This window comes from Chinchilla lanigera, unplaced genomic scaffold (assembly GCF_000276665.1).
Source record: "Chinchilla lanigera isolate Chin_1 unplaced genomic scaffold, ChiLan1.0 scaffold00055, whole genome shotgun sequence".
Taxonomy (NCBI): domain Eukaryota; kingdom Metazoa; phylum Chordata; class Mammalia; order Rodentia; family Chinchillidae; genus Chinchilla; species Chinchilla lanigera.
In genome coordinates, this window is record NW_004955456.1 from 10,297,434 (window position 1) to 10,314,542 (window position 17,109).

Here is a 17,109-nt window from a genome sequence, read left to right on the forward strand (position 1 = left end):
GCGCGGGGCCCCTGCTTGGCCTCCTCGCCCGCGGCGCGCGCCTCGTGGCCGTGCGCGTCCTTCTCGGGCGCGTGGCCCTCCTTCGCCTTGTGCTCCTCGGCGGCCAGGTCCTTGCGCGATTCCGAGTGCTCTCGCTCCCTCTCCTTGGGTTTGTCTTTCTCGCGAGCCTCAGTGTTCAAATGACCCCTGATCTGTTCGGCGGAGCTGCGGTTGTGTCCCAGGGCGCCCACCGGGAGGACAGGTGCTGGTGAAGGGTGGCTGGAGTGTCTCTTCTCAACGCTTTCCCTGCGGCGGAAAGAAGGACACGGGACACGCATGAGGCGGGCTCGCGCGGGGACGGGGGCTGCGATGAGATGGCGGTGGAAAGGCCGGGCCGGTGTGGCTCCCGCCAGCCCCCTGGTCTTAGCACCTGGATTTCAGAGGAAGCTTAATGGGGTGAAGCACCGGGGATGAGGTAGGTGAGAGAGTCTAGCGGGGCACTGCCCTGCCTGTGTTCAAGAGCCACGCGCCTCAGTCAGGATCGGGCAACTGTCAGAGAGCCAGGACGGACCAGGACCAGGGCCCCGCGGGCCCGGATCGGCCATGTGGCAACACCGGTGTCTGCCCAGATTTTCAGTCGGTTTGTGTTCAGAGTCACGACCTAAGGGCCCACACGCAAGGCCCATTTTCCTTCCAACACTGCACACAGAGCACTGGAAGCAGAGCTAACGTACACATTCAAGGGGTCTTGTGCTGCTGACCCTCAGAGCAGGGGCCTCTTCACAGGGAAGGGTGCTGGCCCAGAACAAGCTCTTAGTCACAGCAGGGGTCTGAAAGAGATCTGCCTTCCTGGACTCTCGGGTGGCAGAGGCAGGATAAGGAAGCCCAGATCTGGTCGGCGAGTGGAGGAGGGCAGTAGGAAAAGGGGGGCCACAAGTACAGAACCCCGTGGGGGAAACAGAACAATCTATAGGCAGGGAAAGAAAAACGCCAGAGACCTGCCTTGGATGCGGGCAGAAAATTCAGGACAAGGTAAAACTTGGAGACTTAGATGAACGATCAGGCAAGTCTTAGCAGAGCCCTAGGGAGAGCCTGTGAAGGGATGAGAGGAAGAGAAGCGAGGCACAGGCAAGCAAACTGGTGGCCACAGACAGAAGACCGGGTGGCCCCAAGGGGGAGAATTCAGGAGGTGCCCCAGCAACGCTTGTTTCCTAGGAACAGACAAGGGCTGGAAGCATGACCTTAAAGGGAAGGCTGGAAGAGGAGTATTTCACCAAGTTCATTGAGTTTCCTGACTTCAATGCAAGAGGCCATTCCGATACCATCAGGACAAACCTGAGAGGGTCTGCCAGCCACATCCAGCTCTACTCAGCATCTGGAGTGCAGGGGCTGGGGCTCGGCCACTCTGGGCTGCCTCGATTTGCCAGGTTATAGCCCACAGCTGAAGACTGAAATGGTCTCCTCACTGGTTAAGAGAACTTTGGACTTGATTTGATGAGAAAGGAATTCATCCGCATAGCATAATGGCCTGTGAGGCAGATCTACTAATCTGCCGTACTTAGAGCCTGCAAAGCTGCACATTTAAAAATTATCAGGACATACACACATACACAAAATATATACAGTAAAGAAAATGAAGGCCTTGGATCAGATCTGACATCAAAGTAAGCGGTAATTAGGTATTTCTTGTTAAGCATATGGAGTGCATCCCTTGCTTACCAGTTCATTCAGAAGGAATACAGTGTATGAAAGAAAAAAGAGACCCTCCATCAAGAATGCTTAGGATATTCTTCAGAAGAAACCCTACCAGACATCTCCTCTGTAAGGCTGCTTCTTTTTAGGCAGGGCTTACCACGTACCAAAACAACAATGGTCAAAAAATTAATTATCCACTGGTGAAACCAACCCAAAAGTTCTTGCTGGCATTTCTCTAGATTTAGGTTAGTAAGATTTTACTGGTTATCTGTAAGTCCCAGGCTTTGAGTTTGAACAAAACTTGAGAAAAATATGAGGCAATGCAAACATGACTTTCTAAATGCAAACAAAAAGAAAGAGAGAAAGAGAAAAACCTATGGATGATTGAATGGACTACACGAACTTGAAAGCAAATATGGCATTGATTCATGCTGTGTGTGTTTGGTCCAGAGTTCCAACTCTCTGTCTCATAGAGGAAGATTTCCGTTTGGACAACTTAACGCTTCAGGGACTTTGGATGTTCTGTGTGTGTCACTGCTTCCGAGACGGGCATCTTTCACTGTGCTAGAGTCCTACTCTGAGGTCCCGGCACACTGGGCGCCATGGGGCGCTGGCTCCGGAGCTGAGAGGGGCCTTGCTGCCTAGAGGAGCTGGGACTCCTGGGTAGCTGAAGCTCGAGGCTGGGACAGGGAGGGTGGGTGGCCGGTTCCATTGGGACGTGGCACAGAGTGGGCTCCCCCATTGGGACTCGAGAGCGGTTTCTTTCCGTACCTTTCTTTGTCATCTTTACTAACGGATGAGTCTCGTTTATCTACATCTCTATCTCTGTCATGAGCTGCAGCGGACGCGCTGCGCTCCATCTCCCCTGGCTTCAGCCAGGGCGGAGGGGTCGGGAACGACGGAGGCGTTCGGTGCAGCCGGTTCCAGGGTTCGTGAGGGTTGCTAAAGCTCTGCACACTGGGGCCATCCTTGTGGCCGAACATTGAGTTGGGTGCTGAAATGGTGAAGTGGAGAACAAAAAGGTTTAAGAGAAATTATATAATCTGCTGTAATGAAGGTACTTACCAAAAAACTTTTAACAGCATTCAGAGTTAAAATGAATACATATTATTGGGAGCTGGAAAAGGAAAGGAGATTAACAAATTCATTAGAGGAACTCTTGTCCTACACTGGAGGTGTAGCTCAGTTTTTTTTCTTTAAAAAAAAGACCAAAAGCGGATGTGGGGTGGGGGGTGAGGGATTACAGATGAGAAGGACCGAACAGGTGTCGTTTCCACCTGATCAAACATATCTGGTGCATGCAGAAGTTCCAAGCATGCAGGAGGCGGGTGATGATGGTGTGGAACCTCAACTACAAGCAGAATACACGGTTTCCTCTACCCATCCTGCTAAGGTGCCTGCTACTCTCTCCAACCTTAGCCAACTATAACCAGTGTCCCCCGAGATGACACAGGACCCTGACCTGAACTGATGTGTAGTTCACCATGCTGAATTTTAAAGAAAAACTTCATGGTGTCGGTGGGCTCAGAGCTACATCTTAGGTCTCCTGTACTCCAGAGATATGAAAGGTGGCATCAGAAAGGCCAGCTGAGGATTTGGTGACTAAAAACTGTCTAGAACATGAATGGGGCTGCAGTTTTCTTGTTATTCAGCGTGAACTTTTAACAGCAGAGAACTACCTGGTTCTCCCGCAGGTCCTGGGGCATGAAGTGCTGCCAGCTCCTTATTTTGAGCCTGCTATTCTTCAGTGTACTTTGTGTGATCCCACCAGTGCCAAAGGTGAGATAAAATTTAAAGCTGTTTTGACATCTAATGTGAACTATAGCCAGAATCTTGACTAGCAGAAATGGGATACAGATGAACCTATAAAGTTACGTAAGCTTTGGGCTGTAATCACCTCCACTCCCCTTCCCGCCGCTCGGCACCACACGCTGACCGAGGGATCTCTTTAGAGTGGTGGCTTTGCACACTTGCATCTGACTCCATTGCTCTGGCCTGCTTTTTACAATGACAGAACCTATGTTTGTTTCCCAGGAATACAGTTTCCTTTTATCTAAAACAGCCTGGAACCCTATGCAGGTCAGAGAAGAGAAGGAGTCCAAGGCAGACTGGAGAAGGTTAGAGGTACTCACTAACTGAAGGGTTTCCAAGTCCCCCAAAGGCATTGCCACCGACTGCTGCGAGGCCTGTGAACGTAGACGGCCGATTAAAAGGCTCTGCAAATAAGATTGGGAAGAAGAAAATGGTCACCGGCTCTGCTCCAGGAGCTGGGGAGAGTAACAGGGACCCCTGCCTTCTCTGTGCCTGTCCCACTCCTGCTGGACTGGGTGAAAGGTTTTTATCGTACTTGGACTTAGGGACTGGTTAGCAAGATGTTTACAAGGGCACTTTTTCTAGAATGCTGCACTTTGCCTCGTTCTTCCTTTGTCCAGGGGGATGGTGCCCATACGCTGATTTTCTGTCGCCTTTCTGCCCTGGCTTCCCTTTCCCAGGATTGGGCTCTGCAGGCTCTAACCATCTTAAGAGTAAATCTCTAGATGACAAAGACCTGTCTACAGCCTGTTGCTATGCGTACCACCACTCCCAGCATCTGCTGTATGCTTGCAGAAAATACCAGATCATAAACACCACAGGAAGCATAAACCCTTCCTAGGAAAAGACATGTTAACAGGGCAATAAAATGCGAGATAACCAAAATAAAAAATCCTTTATAATATCACAATGTCTTTCTTTCCATCTCCTCCTGGAGGTGCCCTGAGCTGTGGGGTGAGATTTCACCATCTCCCTCCAAAGGGCAGAGCCAGGCAGTGCTAACCTCAGGATCCTGAAACACCCAGGAGCAGCTTCCCCTCACGGCACCCCCGATTAACTCTAGACAGAAGAGAGACTAAGTGCAGATCTACCACCGAAGGAGAGTGTGTCTGTCCTGAAGGTGGTGGCATGTGTGAGGGCACCATCGTCCCTCACTAGGGGGTGGGGCGTGGGAGACTGTCACAGATGTGCCACCAAGCGAAGCAAGAACACCAGAAACACAGCCTGGTATGTCTCAGGCCCACACATCAGTCCCTGCCAGGAGGAGCCAACTCACCTAGGTGAGCAGCAGGGTTGAGAAAGTTGCTGTGATGAGGAGGTGGCCCAAAGGGGGTTCCGGTTGGGTGTGCAGCACCTAGCAAGTCAAACATAACCAAGTCAGGCGTCACAGAAGCCATCTTCTAGAAAGCAACTTGTCTCCAGCTTGCCCAGGTGCCCACAGCGTGAATGTTAACGTAAGGACCTGGCTAAGGTCCACCCATGCCCCTGCAGGCACCACTACAGGTCATAGAGGACGAGGTCTACAGCCAAGGAAGTCTGAAGAAATTCTAGGTTCACAAGGGTGAAGCGAGGCTCTCCACCGAAGGACCCGCCCCACCTTCTCTAAGAGGGGCACGTGTGGTTGTGGCTCCTCCTTCACAGAGCAATGTAGCAGTGGGCAAGCTTCTCACTGTGAAAACCTCTGGCAACCGAGGGGCTGTCCTGAGGCTCAGGTCTGGGCTGCAGAGCTCTGGCTTCCACAGAGTCCCCATCCTTTCCCTAGGAGAACGTTTGCTCTCATGTGCCTATGCTGAAGGATCTCACGAGGCTCAACTCCAGGACGCGCATCGCTCCAAGTTACTTGAGGCTCTGGGAGATGAAGGATTCTGATGTCTCTCAATTTTCAGCGCCAGGAAAAGCTGCTTTATTCATAGACTTTAAACAGCAAAACACGTAAACTGGCTCTCTTAGTCTTTACTCTGCCTGCCTGGGAACTTAAAGATCTAACTTAAAGGTCTTCCTTGCTTACATTTTCCCTTTATCTCCATTTCTTCCTCCACATTACGTATAACACGCACTTGTTTGAGGGGCCTCAAATCCTTTTCTGGGAGGACGGTGGGGAAGGAACGAAAGAGGGTGGGCGTCCGTGGAGGGGAAGGCAGCGCTTCTAAGAGTTCCAGGCATCGAGGTCACGAACACACTGCACAGTGGGGAAGGCAGCTCAGAGACCAGAATGCTGCCAGGGGCCCCTCAAGAAGGCTTAGTTTACTTCATGCTTCAGTCCCCAGTAGCAGATGAAAGTGGCGGAATGTAACATGCATGTTCAAGTTGTAAATGACAGTTAAAAGTTTTAGCAAATAACCATTTTGGACAAAATCCAACACCGCTAACACAAAAAGATTACCTTTATAAACAGGGCTTGGATTTACTTACTAAGCTGGATTTAGCTTGCTAAGAAAGTTTCCCAACTCTTACATTTTGTTTAAGTTCCTATAAACAAATATAAATGCCCTTAAGACACAAATGAAATGCAGGTTTGTTCCTTGCCGTACTCTTAGTAACTCAGCTTCAAGGTTCTATTACTGTTCCCTGGGCTGGGAGGGTCTTACGGGCCAAGGGTAGAAGAATAAGACACACTCTATGGGACAAACATCAGTCATTGGGACAGAATCACAGAAGGTGAAGGCACCCAAGGGGTTGTCCATCCAGCCCTAGACGGTGGCTTATTTTCCACCTGGGAAGTGCTAAAATGATACCCTATCTCCACAGGGCGAATCTACTCCAGAACATTCATCAGCACTGCCAGTGTTGCCAGTTAAATACAATTTTGGCCACACACTGTCTGTGTAGTACAAGCTAATTAATGCTTCGATGAAGACCAGAGCCTTGCTCAGCCCAAGGCCTCCAGGGATGCCTACAGCTCCAGAATTATTGAAGCAAAAAAAGCCAATTCATTCACTTGGTTCAGATGAAAGCCAAAAAGAAATTTCTGCATTTCTCTCCAAAAATTGCTCTTAATGTAGCCCTGTCTCAGAGCTAGGTGCCATGGTAACACAGCCTTCAAATGTGTCCCTAGACAGAACTCATGGGGAAAAATCTGAGATCTTAGCAAATTTTATGAACCCTCAAGGGTGATTCACTTGTACTGGCAAGAAGGTCTACAATAATGATGATTTCTTGCAACGTGGGTTATTTCTCTTTTCCTCAATGGAAGAGCCATGGGTCCACCAAAATTGAGTCTTGGATCAAAGCCTGGCAAGGCAGCTGGCAGGATGGGTATGAAACTTGTTCTCTCAGGGTCAGAAGCAGCAGGACCCTTCATTATTGATGTCCAGAAGAATAAATTCTACTTAGCACAGTGGGTGAAGTTATGGAGCTTGTTACCAGAACAGGTTCAATGCCATCGTTTTTGAGCATTTACCAGAGGCTGTGAGGGAGTATGCATTAAAAATAACTTTAGAAAAGACTGAATGCTGAGGAACCCTTGATACCAAGGGGGCTATTGCCATCCACTGAATATTCTGGACGGCCGCTGCATTCGGATTGCACGTACCTGGCGCAGGAAGGGCAGTTCTCAGATGCACTTTCCTCGCCCTTCTCCCTAAGCTTCCCTCCGGTACACTCAAGGGACCCTTGAGAATATGTGTTTTCAGAGGTTAAATGAATTACAAATCCGATGGACAGGTGACAGGTCTAATGAGCAGAACACTCTTCTCCCTAAATTTCCTCCACCACTATACCCAGCCAGGCACTATGAAGTTCTGTAGCAGAGAAAGCCAGGCAGCACCCAAGAGGTCAGACTTCCTTATTACAGACTGTCTGCAGCTACCTTCGTTGCATGCCGTTATCCACAGAACCCGGAAAGAGTGTGGCCGAGTGGTATGGTGCAAAGTCACTGAGCACTCCGTGAGCACCTGCAGGTGCACATCTTTCTATAATTTCTGGTGCTGCTTCCTTCCGATTCGCCCTTGCAAGCTTTCTGATCGTTTTCAATAGCATTTGGTATGCCTGTGAGTTATGCTGATTTGATATGGAAGCAAATAAGCTGAAGCAGTACGAGTCCACATAAAAGAAAGATGACCTCTTTTTCCTTCTTTAATGCAAGAGGGAACATCAACAGAGCAGGGCCCGTCTGCCTAGATGGACTGTGACGGTGCCAGGCATATCGTTTTAGGCAGGGACTCAGCAGCGGCATGGAGCCTACACAGAATTTATTTAGCTCCCAGAGAACTGCATTTGTCAGCTCTTCTCTCCCACTCTGAACTCACCAGCGGCAGAGAACAAAGTTGAAGGGCGGGCCAGGTCATGCGGGTGGTGGATGGCTCCGAAGAGGCTGGGGCCTGGAGGGCGGCTCAGGAACTCAGGTTTCAGTCCAAAGTCCAACTTATGTGGGTCCGACTGCATCTGTTTCTAAAGCAGCAAGGGGAACGAAGATGAAATCCCAAGCAAGGTATTATCCAAGAGCCTGAGCCTGGCAGGCTGAGCTCTGTGAATGGAGCACTTGGGCGCTGACCCCCAGTCAGGTTCAAGTTTACAAACACTGTGAGATGAAGCAACCTAGAATCCATTAACCCTCATGGGGCAGGCAAGCGGGTTCACCTAGGAGAGACCGGCAGTGCCTACTGCCTCTCACATCAGAGACTGCAAGCGAGCGTTCTGACTTTGTGGCTGAGAGGATAAAGGAATACGCCCACATCCTATTTATTCAAACTGGCACTACTCCTGGAGTAGTTTATTACTTTGCTATAAAGGACCATTTTAGCAAGTTTTAAAACGATAGTGTTTTAAGGCTCATTTTATTAGGAATTCTGCATGAATAATCGACTGTGTAAATTAATTGTTTAACGGCTGTGCCATACTCTACTAGATCACAGCACATTAGTAACTGAATATTATGAAGAAATATCTCCATGCCTACAAGCTAATTTTCAAATGATCACTGCTGCATATTTAAAAAACAACAACAAATGAAACAAAGGAGAGGTATTGATTCAAATAATAGGCCTTTTCTTTTCCTACTGTCCCCAATTACCAGAAGAGGAAAAGGAAGTCAGTCCACACAAGTACTGACATTCTCTCTCGTTGGGAAGTCCTCGCCATCCACCCTGAAGCTAATCCTTCTTCAGCTCACCTTCCTCTAAGTCTGTACACATTGGCCTATGATCCTCCCCAGGGCTTTGTCCTAGAGGTGGGCAGCCCTGCGTGGCTTCAGAGTTGCCTCACGTTCTTGATTCTTCTCTTGGAATCAGCTTTATGCTTCTCTCTCGTGGCCTGGGACCCCGGGACCTGACGCTACGAGCTGCCTTCCCACCACTCTCCTGCGCTTTCACTGCTCCCAGCCTGCTTCTGACTCACTCTTCCAACCTCTCAGACTTCTCTAATGCTCTGTCTGGCCCCCTTTTTACCCTCCGCAGACTTTCCTGTGTTCTGAGTGCTCTTTGCCCTACTGTACAATGACAGAGCGGATAATGCATCTATGTAGACATAGTGCAGGTTGAGGGTCGGAGATGAGGAAAGTTCCCCATTCCTTTATTGCTGTAGGTCAAAATCCTACTCATCCACTGACCTCATTTGAAACGGAAACCTAAGCGAGCACCTCACGTTGGGAGCAACACCCTTTGGAAATACACAGCCCTCTGTCACCCACGCACACGTGCACTGATCCTCCCTACTGAACACTTAAGGAACCAGACAGGAGAGATGAGCGCCCTCAGCCTGGCATGCTAAGTAACCTGAGGGGGCAGACTCTCAATAAGTACTTAGTGAGTCAATAAAAGAATGAGTAAATGAACGTTAAAGAGAAAGGGAACGATGTGATTTCTGGCCATATCTATAGGGAATACTCTAATGAAAGTCCCACTACAAAGTAACAGCCAAACCCCCAAACTAAGTTGCTAATTCACTATAAATCTATAAAAATCTTTTGAGTACCTCCTTTCATTTGGTTGCCAAATTATTTAGTGCTAATATTGCATGGTACACAGCACAGTTTCATTAAACACAAGTTAGGTCCATGAAGCAAAATGGAGCTTGGGGATTACAAACGGTTCGCCAGGAAGGGAAGATGAACAGAGTTATCTCACGTTCAAGAGGTCTTGCTAATTGAATTGGGGTAATGAAAGTTTAAGTCACTGGGGGCATTTTTATGGAAAAGAAGTTGCTAAAGTGGCACATACAACATCCTTCACTGCTTTAAACCGAAGGAGTTAAGAGGGAGACGTGCTTTACCTACTGTTCTGCTAACCCCGCCATCCAGAACCAAAAGTGAATTGAACTAATCATCAAAATCTAGTTAGCTCTTCAGAGCACAAGCGTTTTCTAGGGAAGTTAAAACATAGGTTTCTAATTTAACCTCACCTAACAATAAAGTAAAAGTGAGCAAAACTCACTGATGGGATGTAAGAGCAAGAGCAGGTGTCTGGAAACCAAAGCAAAATATCCTAGCCACGTTTGCTCATTCACTGAGGTTCGCTTTTCCTCTTTTAACTAGGTTTTGTTTCAGTTTTTATTTTTCATCAGTATACTTTCGCAGTAGATAATGACTGCATTCCTTCTCAGGGAGTTGGGGCGCTCTTCCAAGAGCACGTCTCTGATGACTCGCTCTTCTTCACTGTGCAGTGGACTACTCTCGGGATGGCTCTCTCATGCTGTTAGGATGAAACGCTTGTTCGTGAACCACTGGGCTAGGTGATAAAAGCTTGTTCATGAAGCAACAGATTAACTGAGGCTTATTGGAACAACCCGACTGGATGTTTTCTACCATTCTTCCAGCCACAGTTACACAGCCTTAAAATCTAGACTTGTGAGTTATTTTGTCCCTTAAGCCAAGCCCTGGCTCCATATCAGGTTCCTTGTAGGTTTTGTTCTTTTCCCTATTGTGTTATAAAGGCTCCATAAAACACGGGATATATTCAACTATATGATAAAAAACACACACATGCATGCACACACAAATTCATCTACAGACAGGGTGACTGGCCAGGTGCCTCTGGCAGTACTGACTATATTCTAATGCCTGGCACTGGTCACCAGAAGGAATAATGGAAGATCACTGCAAACTCAGTGCTGCTTCTGGAAGAATAACTATTAGTTATATGCATTGCTAATGGCTGTTCAATATGGTATTCTTCATAGAGGGTATAAAGTACTCTTTATCATTTTTCCAAAGCCATAAAATGAAAAGTATATACCAATCATTACCTAAAAAGCAAAATAAAACATTCACTGCTTGTTCTTTTGAGTTACTTGTTCTTCATATTCTAACAGGAGCATATTTCATATTCTAATGAGATCCCCAAACCTTTACTTTAGGATTTAATCTATATTTAAGCCCTTTGGGTCAATAAGATGACAAATTCATCAAAAAGGAAAACTATACCAGGAAATTATCAGTTTGCAGTTTTGCTAGTGGTCTCTCTAATTACTAACAAGATTGCTCAGTAGCTTTTGCAAGAGGGTCTTGACCCTTCCTGCCCATGGGTTTTTAGACTCTGCATTCTTAGACTCCCCATTCAGGTGTTCCACATATTCCTCCCTACCTCCACTCTGCCCTGAACCAGGAAGTCCCACTGACCTTGACTTTCTGTTGGTGGTGGTAAATCTGCCAGGCGATGTGAACATGCATAGCACACCACTTCCCTGGTTTCTGGAACAAGAAAGAGCAATGTGGTCAGAAGAAAGACACTTCAGAGAAACCACCTTCAATTTCCCCCACACTTTCAGCAGATCTTGGCCGCAGAGGCTTTTTTCATGAAACAACAAGAGTGCTTTGTACCCTCCAAGTGCCTCCCATCAGCCTCTGCCCAATGCCCAGTCATGAGAGAGTCACAGTTCATTGGCCCCCACATGGGCCTGAGACGTCAGCTACAGCTCAGGAAACCCATCTTGTCCCAGTTACCAAGGACAAGATGGCAAAAGCCCACTTTGTGTCTTATTTTCTCTTTCTTTTCTGGTGCCAGCTGGCAGATCTGGTAGAGTAGGAAGTCCTACTTAACAAATGCTGCCATGCTGTAATGCAAATCAGATGTTCAGAAGAGCTAATTAGGGAATGTCTGTGAATCAAATCAAAACAAGAAAGGGTACAGGACCTATCATAACCTCCTCAAAGACTGTTTTTCTTTTAACCCTCAAAGGGGTAAAAAGAAATGTATCCTATTTAAATTTAAGCCCAGTGACCACAAATGTTTCACTAAGAGCCAACTATCCACTTGTGTTGGTGAGCATGGTCCACTACTAAGTTAAGAGAAGAGAAGAAAAGAGAGAAGAAAAAAGAATTTCTTCCTTCCTGCTCTCTAGGCTTCTGCGGATATCAAGTCCCTCTTCTATCTGCTGAGGAGTAATATATCAATCCAAATCTCATTATTTTCTGCTTTGCCTTCTGAGCAGTAAACTAACTTCATGTAGATTCTCTTCTACCAACTAGAGGGCAAGTAATCTACCCTCAGGCTCCAAGTGCGTACTCAGTCACTCCTGGATGGATGAGAAGAAAGCAAGCCCCATTTTACACTGGCAAAGGACAGAAATTTATGTTTTTTGTAGTAAAGAATTGTTCCTGAAATACATACTTAAATTCAAATCTGGACCATTTCTTCCTCTTATAATGGAATTATGGTTTTATTAAAAACAAAAAAAAAATCACAGCACATTGCCTCATCTAAGTGTTGACAAAGATCTTTTCCCCTTTGGGAAAACTGAATTATCTGACAGTATGCACCAGAAACAGATTATGTAGGAAATCTACTGTCCATCCATCTTCCATCCAACCACCCACCACCTTTGTCTCTGGCACCCAGCCCCCACTCAGAGGTCATCTGCTGGCCAGGTTCCAGCCTCAGGAACATTTTGCTTTTAACAAGATGTTGAACAAACCAATTCCTTTAGTATCCCTTCCTGCACGAGAGAAATAGGCCTGATGGTTATGGTAAGCCAATGTTACTTAGTTCTGAAAAAGGGAATTACTAGCCAAAACAAACAGATCCAACATTTGTGTTTTCTAAGGGTAAGAAAGATTAACTTCAGCCTCTAGCTTAAATCTTTCCCCTTAAGATTCAAATAGTCAAACCCTTTAGCAGATTTACTAATACCAGAATCTGACTCACTTGAAATTTATCTGTTACAAGAATAAAAAAGCCAGTGGCTTGGCTTTCTCCAACACTCAAAGCAAAAAAATTTAGGCTATTTTTAATTATACTACCTGCAAAACCCAACCCGTTATTCCGACCTTTCCTTCCAACATTTCTAAGCCTCATTTTCTTGCTATCGACTTGTATTTTTAACCCACAGGGAGTCAAACAGAGGTTGCAAAACAGTTCTAGAAGAAGCTTTCTTACCCTTAACATAGGTCTGAAAGGATCTGTCAACTGTGAAGAGAAAATGACAACTTGGTTACACGCCTGTCACTCAAACAATTGCTCTAATTAACAAATTTGTAGTGCTTCATTAGGAGGGGAAATTAAAATGTTAGAATTTTACTTTTAAATGAAGCCCTTTTAGAGAATAATTAGCCCATTTTCACACTATCGAAAGTACCAAGTGTCCCCTCCCCCACATCCCGGGTCTCGGAACATCTACACTGACAAGCCCCTGTACAAGCTGAATCAATGGCAGCGTGCCCTCTGGCGCCACGATGTGCTGGGTAACTTGTCAGAGGCACCCCGTCTTCAGTGTCTTCCACACTATCCTGGGTGAGCCAAAACAGACCTGCGGACCCAGGCTGAAGGGCAGGTGCCACAGGCTACCTAGGGAGAACTGTTCTCTCCAGGTGGGAGAGCCAAGCTCCCTTTTGAAACATCCTCCCTTCCACAACTGTGCATCACCTACATGTGTTAGACGTCTTCAAGAAATGCACTAAGCATTATAAAAATACTCAGTGGAGTCATTTTTAAGTACTACCTAACTCTCCTCATTGATTTCTGACTGTCTTTACCCAGTGAATAAGACAATATTATAAAAGGTAATCCTTTTTTTTTTGCATTTACTATAAAGATAAATATAAACAATATTCAATAGATAAGACTATATCTACTGCATAACATCAAATTCTTTTTTTGGAGGCAGGTGGCATTATAAATTATTGACAAATAACACAACCAGAGCATAATGGATATTTTATTTAGCTCCAGAGCACTAGGGATCCTTGCACCATTAAAAATAGAGGGCCACAAGGGCAGTACGGCTCTGTAACTTCTTGACCTCAGGCAAGTGGGGTAAGTCCTGACTTCCAGGAAGAAAAGCATTCAGTGCTTTTCCATTTAAAAAAATGCTGCAGTTATTTCTTTTGTGTAAGAGAAATTTAAGGAGTTATAGACAGAGAAGAGTGGTTGAGTAGAAACCAGACAAGCAGTGTCCAGTTTCTGGACTCAGACCCTAAGTAAGCTCTTCCTTCCTGTCTTTTCTCACTGGCAAATCTGCCCCTGGTGTTATCCTAGATCTCCAGGAGAGCATTTATCTCCTAAGAATGACTGTCACTTTCTTGCACAAACTCAAAGGGAGTGCTGAAACAGCAGCTCTTGCAAATGGGCTGCAGAGGTGGAAGCGCTGGGTGGGCAGGGGCGCAAACACCCCTGGTGTTACCTGAGACCAAGCCTGACTTTGCACGTACCCTCGGGTCCTTTTGAAGTAAAGTGTGTGGGACTGTCCCAGGCCGAGCAGCGACATCGATAGGGTTGGATGTCTACAAATCAATTAGACCACAGCTTAGGAAGCACAGAACACGGGACATAAAAGCAAGATCTTTCCTTCATTCTAAGTGACAGAAGTGTAACTTCATTTGCTTGTTTCATTCTGGGTTGAGACCTATTTTTCTCGGTGACCATGCATGCTCTCTACGAGAATTTGCTTCCGGTTTTCTGCAGGGGCTCTGGCCAGTGACTGCTTGCTCTCTCACCGTGGCGTCTGTCTAAACCAGAGAGGAGGCCCCCCAGCACATTTCACGGCAATAAAAAGCACAGGACCCAAAGAGCAGCAACACACAAAAAACGCTGTCCCCTAAAACCTCTCTTCTTCCCAGAACCCACAGGACTGACACTCTTGTTTTTCTTTTTGCTTTATCACCCAACATTCCAAGAAATGCTCAAGTGAATGTTATAATTGGCAGTGTCAGGTGCTTCTCATCAGAAAAGCTGACGGTATTTTATAGACATTAAGCTAACTTTCTAAATTTTAACTAGCACACAATAACCAGAAATTACACTCAGTAATTATTCATTAGCAGCAGTGGAAATGGGACAAGAGAACCTAATTTAGGGACCACACAGATCTACTATTACATTTTGCTTTTGTCTCCCCTTATTCCCACTACCATTTTAAAATATCAATAATAATATTAACCTTATCAGTAGGCTTTTGTCCTTTGAATTAGCAACAACCCAAAGTCTACTTTGGGTGGAGTCACTACCATCTCATGGGAAAAGTATCTAAAAACTCACACCAGTTATTTTATTTAAGAAATCACAACCTCTATGCACAGCCCCATACAAGTTAACTCACGTAGAAAAAGCTCAAGTTTAGGCCTGAGCTTGCCAACAAGGAGAAGGGGGGAAAAGAGGAATGAAAGAAAGAAAAGCAATCAGCTGCAGTACAACTAACAATTAAGCTGGAGTTGTTAACAGCCTGATTTGCATACATATGAAGAACTCCACTAATGAACCGCAATCTACATATTCAATCAGGAAGATGGCCTGGAAAGGCCTATTTCAACACCAGGAGAGACACTTTCTTGCCCAGATGTAGTTTTCTGTGTGATTGGATAATTCTGAGTGAGGGAAATAGTCTAATTTATTAAATGACCTACCAGTCTGTTTGGGGATGCACTGGAGATTTGTCCCAGCCTAGAGAGGACAGACCAGGGTCTGAGGGAGTAGTGAAGAGTAGATCGGGAGGAAGGCATTTAAAAATCACCATTATTTTATCTCAAGATAGGAGGCTTTAACCATGGCCATCATAAAAGCCCCATGTATATATAACCTACAAACTGAAGTTCCATGCTACTGCATGTGAGTTTGAGGTGTAGCCACCCCACCCCAGTGCCTTTTAATTTCTTTCCCTATTTCTAGTGTTAAGGCAATATGCCTTTGGAAATGCAGATGAGTGTGGCCCAAAATGTATGTTTATTTTAGAAATGGGGGTGAGGGGAAAAAAGAAAACCACACACACACAGTACACTATCTTGTTTTAAAATCTGAGAATGTTACCAACAGGAGAAGTACCTTTTTTTTTATATGAAAGTTAAAAAGGACCTAAAATAGATTTTTAAATTATTTTGAAAATTATTCTTCCTTATTGACCCTCAGAGGTAACTACAGCCCCAGCTGAGCAGCACATCCCTGACAAAAGAATTCAGTTACAATGCGCAAGGGCCTGATTTCATCCTAGAATGTTGGAAACAGATGACAGAGTCCTGAATTTGGCAAGTGTGACCATGGCGGGGGTCTCTTGGAAAACTGTGTGTGAGTAGAGAAGGAACGATACCGAAAGGGAGGCGGCTGCCCTCCACCTGCAGGCAGAGCCTATTCACAGAAAGATGGGGCTGACAAGATTAGAGAGGGCGAACAGCCAGAAGAATCTTCCCCTGAACAATTCACAGGACACAGCTTTAGTCTGGGAACCTCTGTCCCCTGTCCCCTTCTATTAGAAGCAAGGACAACTTGGTGCACATATGTCTGACATTTCATGGGATTCCTGACTAAGCTGCTGTCACAGGATTGGAAAAAAAACCCACAAAACCTAACATATGTGTACTATATATTCTGCATATTTCACAGAGCAAAGAAAATCTTAGCTCAACTGAGATTACATGGTAGTACACACTGAAACATAAAATATTTGCTGAGGTTTAGGACTAGATGGATTGAAGAAAAATGTTCTCACCCTCCTCCCCATGGTCACTTTGTATCTGACGAAGTAGTCACTGGGCAGGCAAGATGCAGAGTCACCTGCATGCCTAGCGGGGGACTCCATTAGACACGTGCCTGTGCGTCTTCACTGTAAGGTTCTTACCTTGGGCTGAAATGCTCCTTGTAGTGAACCAAAAGGGCCAGTGGGTGGGATCATGGGGGGGATGCCCGATACTGCAGGAGGATAGGAGTGGAAGAGCTGTTGCCAAAGACGGAGAGGGAGAAAAGCCATTTTAGTAGGAGGCAAATGATATACTCAAATTCCCTTCCCATAGAAAGACACCAACATTAGCAAGCCAAGTAATCTCAGTTTGATGCTATTAGCCAAGAAGCCATGATGAAATGATCACACAGATGTGCTGTGAATGTTTAACTTAAAAAGTTAAAAGTAGTTCAGAATCAATCAGCCAACAAATGATGCCCCAGATGAGGACATCATTAGAAAGGGAGCTTTTCTAATTATTAATTGGTAAATCGCAGAGAAGTCCTAAATGGTTGGAGCTTTCAATGCATATCAAAAACAGGAGGGAAGCTGAGCCAAATAAGAGGCCCAGATAATTACAAGTTAATTAGAAAAAAAAAGAGAAAAGATTAAAAAAAAAAAAAAAAAAAAAAGGAAGAAAAAGAAGCAAGTCTTTATGAATGCCAGGAGTTTTTTTATGCCATTAAAACTCAATTAGTTCTTTTAGGTTTTTAATAGTTTGAGGAAATGAGGACATATTCACAATCCTTGCTTCATTAGGTTGTTCTA

The 17,109-nt window shown here is 45.7% G+C and overlaps 1 protein-coding gene across 6 annotated transcripts in view; it reads right to left on the reverse strand.

The window, feature by feature from the left end:
* Auts2 (autism susceptibility candidate 2) overlaps positions 1–17,109 on the reverse strand; it is a gene marked incomplete in the record, with an annotated part of 1,123,237 nt that overhangs the window by 2,909 nt on the left and 1,103,219 nt on the right. For 5 of the 6 annotated variants that reach the window (XM_013520553.1, XM_013520552.1, XM_013520551.1 and 2 more), the window contains 9 exon segments: positions 1–285; positions 2,446–2,668; positions 3,807–3,890; positions 4,763–4,840; positions 7,734–7,875; positions 11,039–11,110; positions 12,795–12,824; positions 14,066–14,137; positions 16,462–16,557. In XM_013520553.1, the coding sequence (XP_013376007.1) occupies positions 1–285; positions 2,446–2,668; positions 3,807–3,890; positions 4,763–4,840; positions 7,734–7,875; positions 11,039–11,110; positions 12,795–12,824; positions 14,066–14,137; positions 16,462–16,557 (1,082 nt within the window). 6 annotated transcript variants of the gene reach the window in all.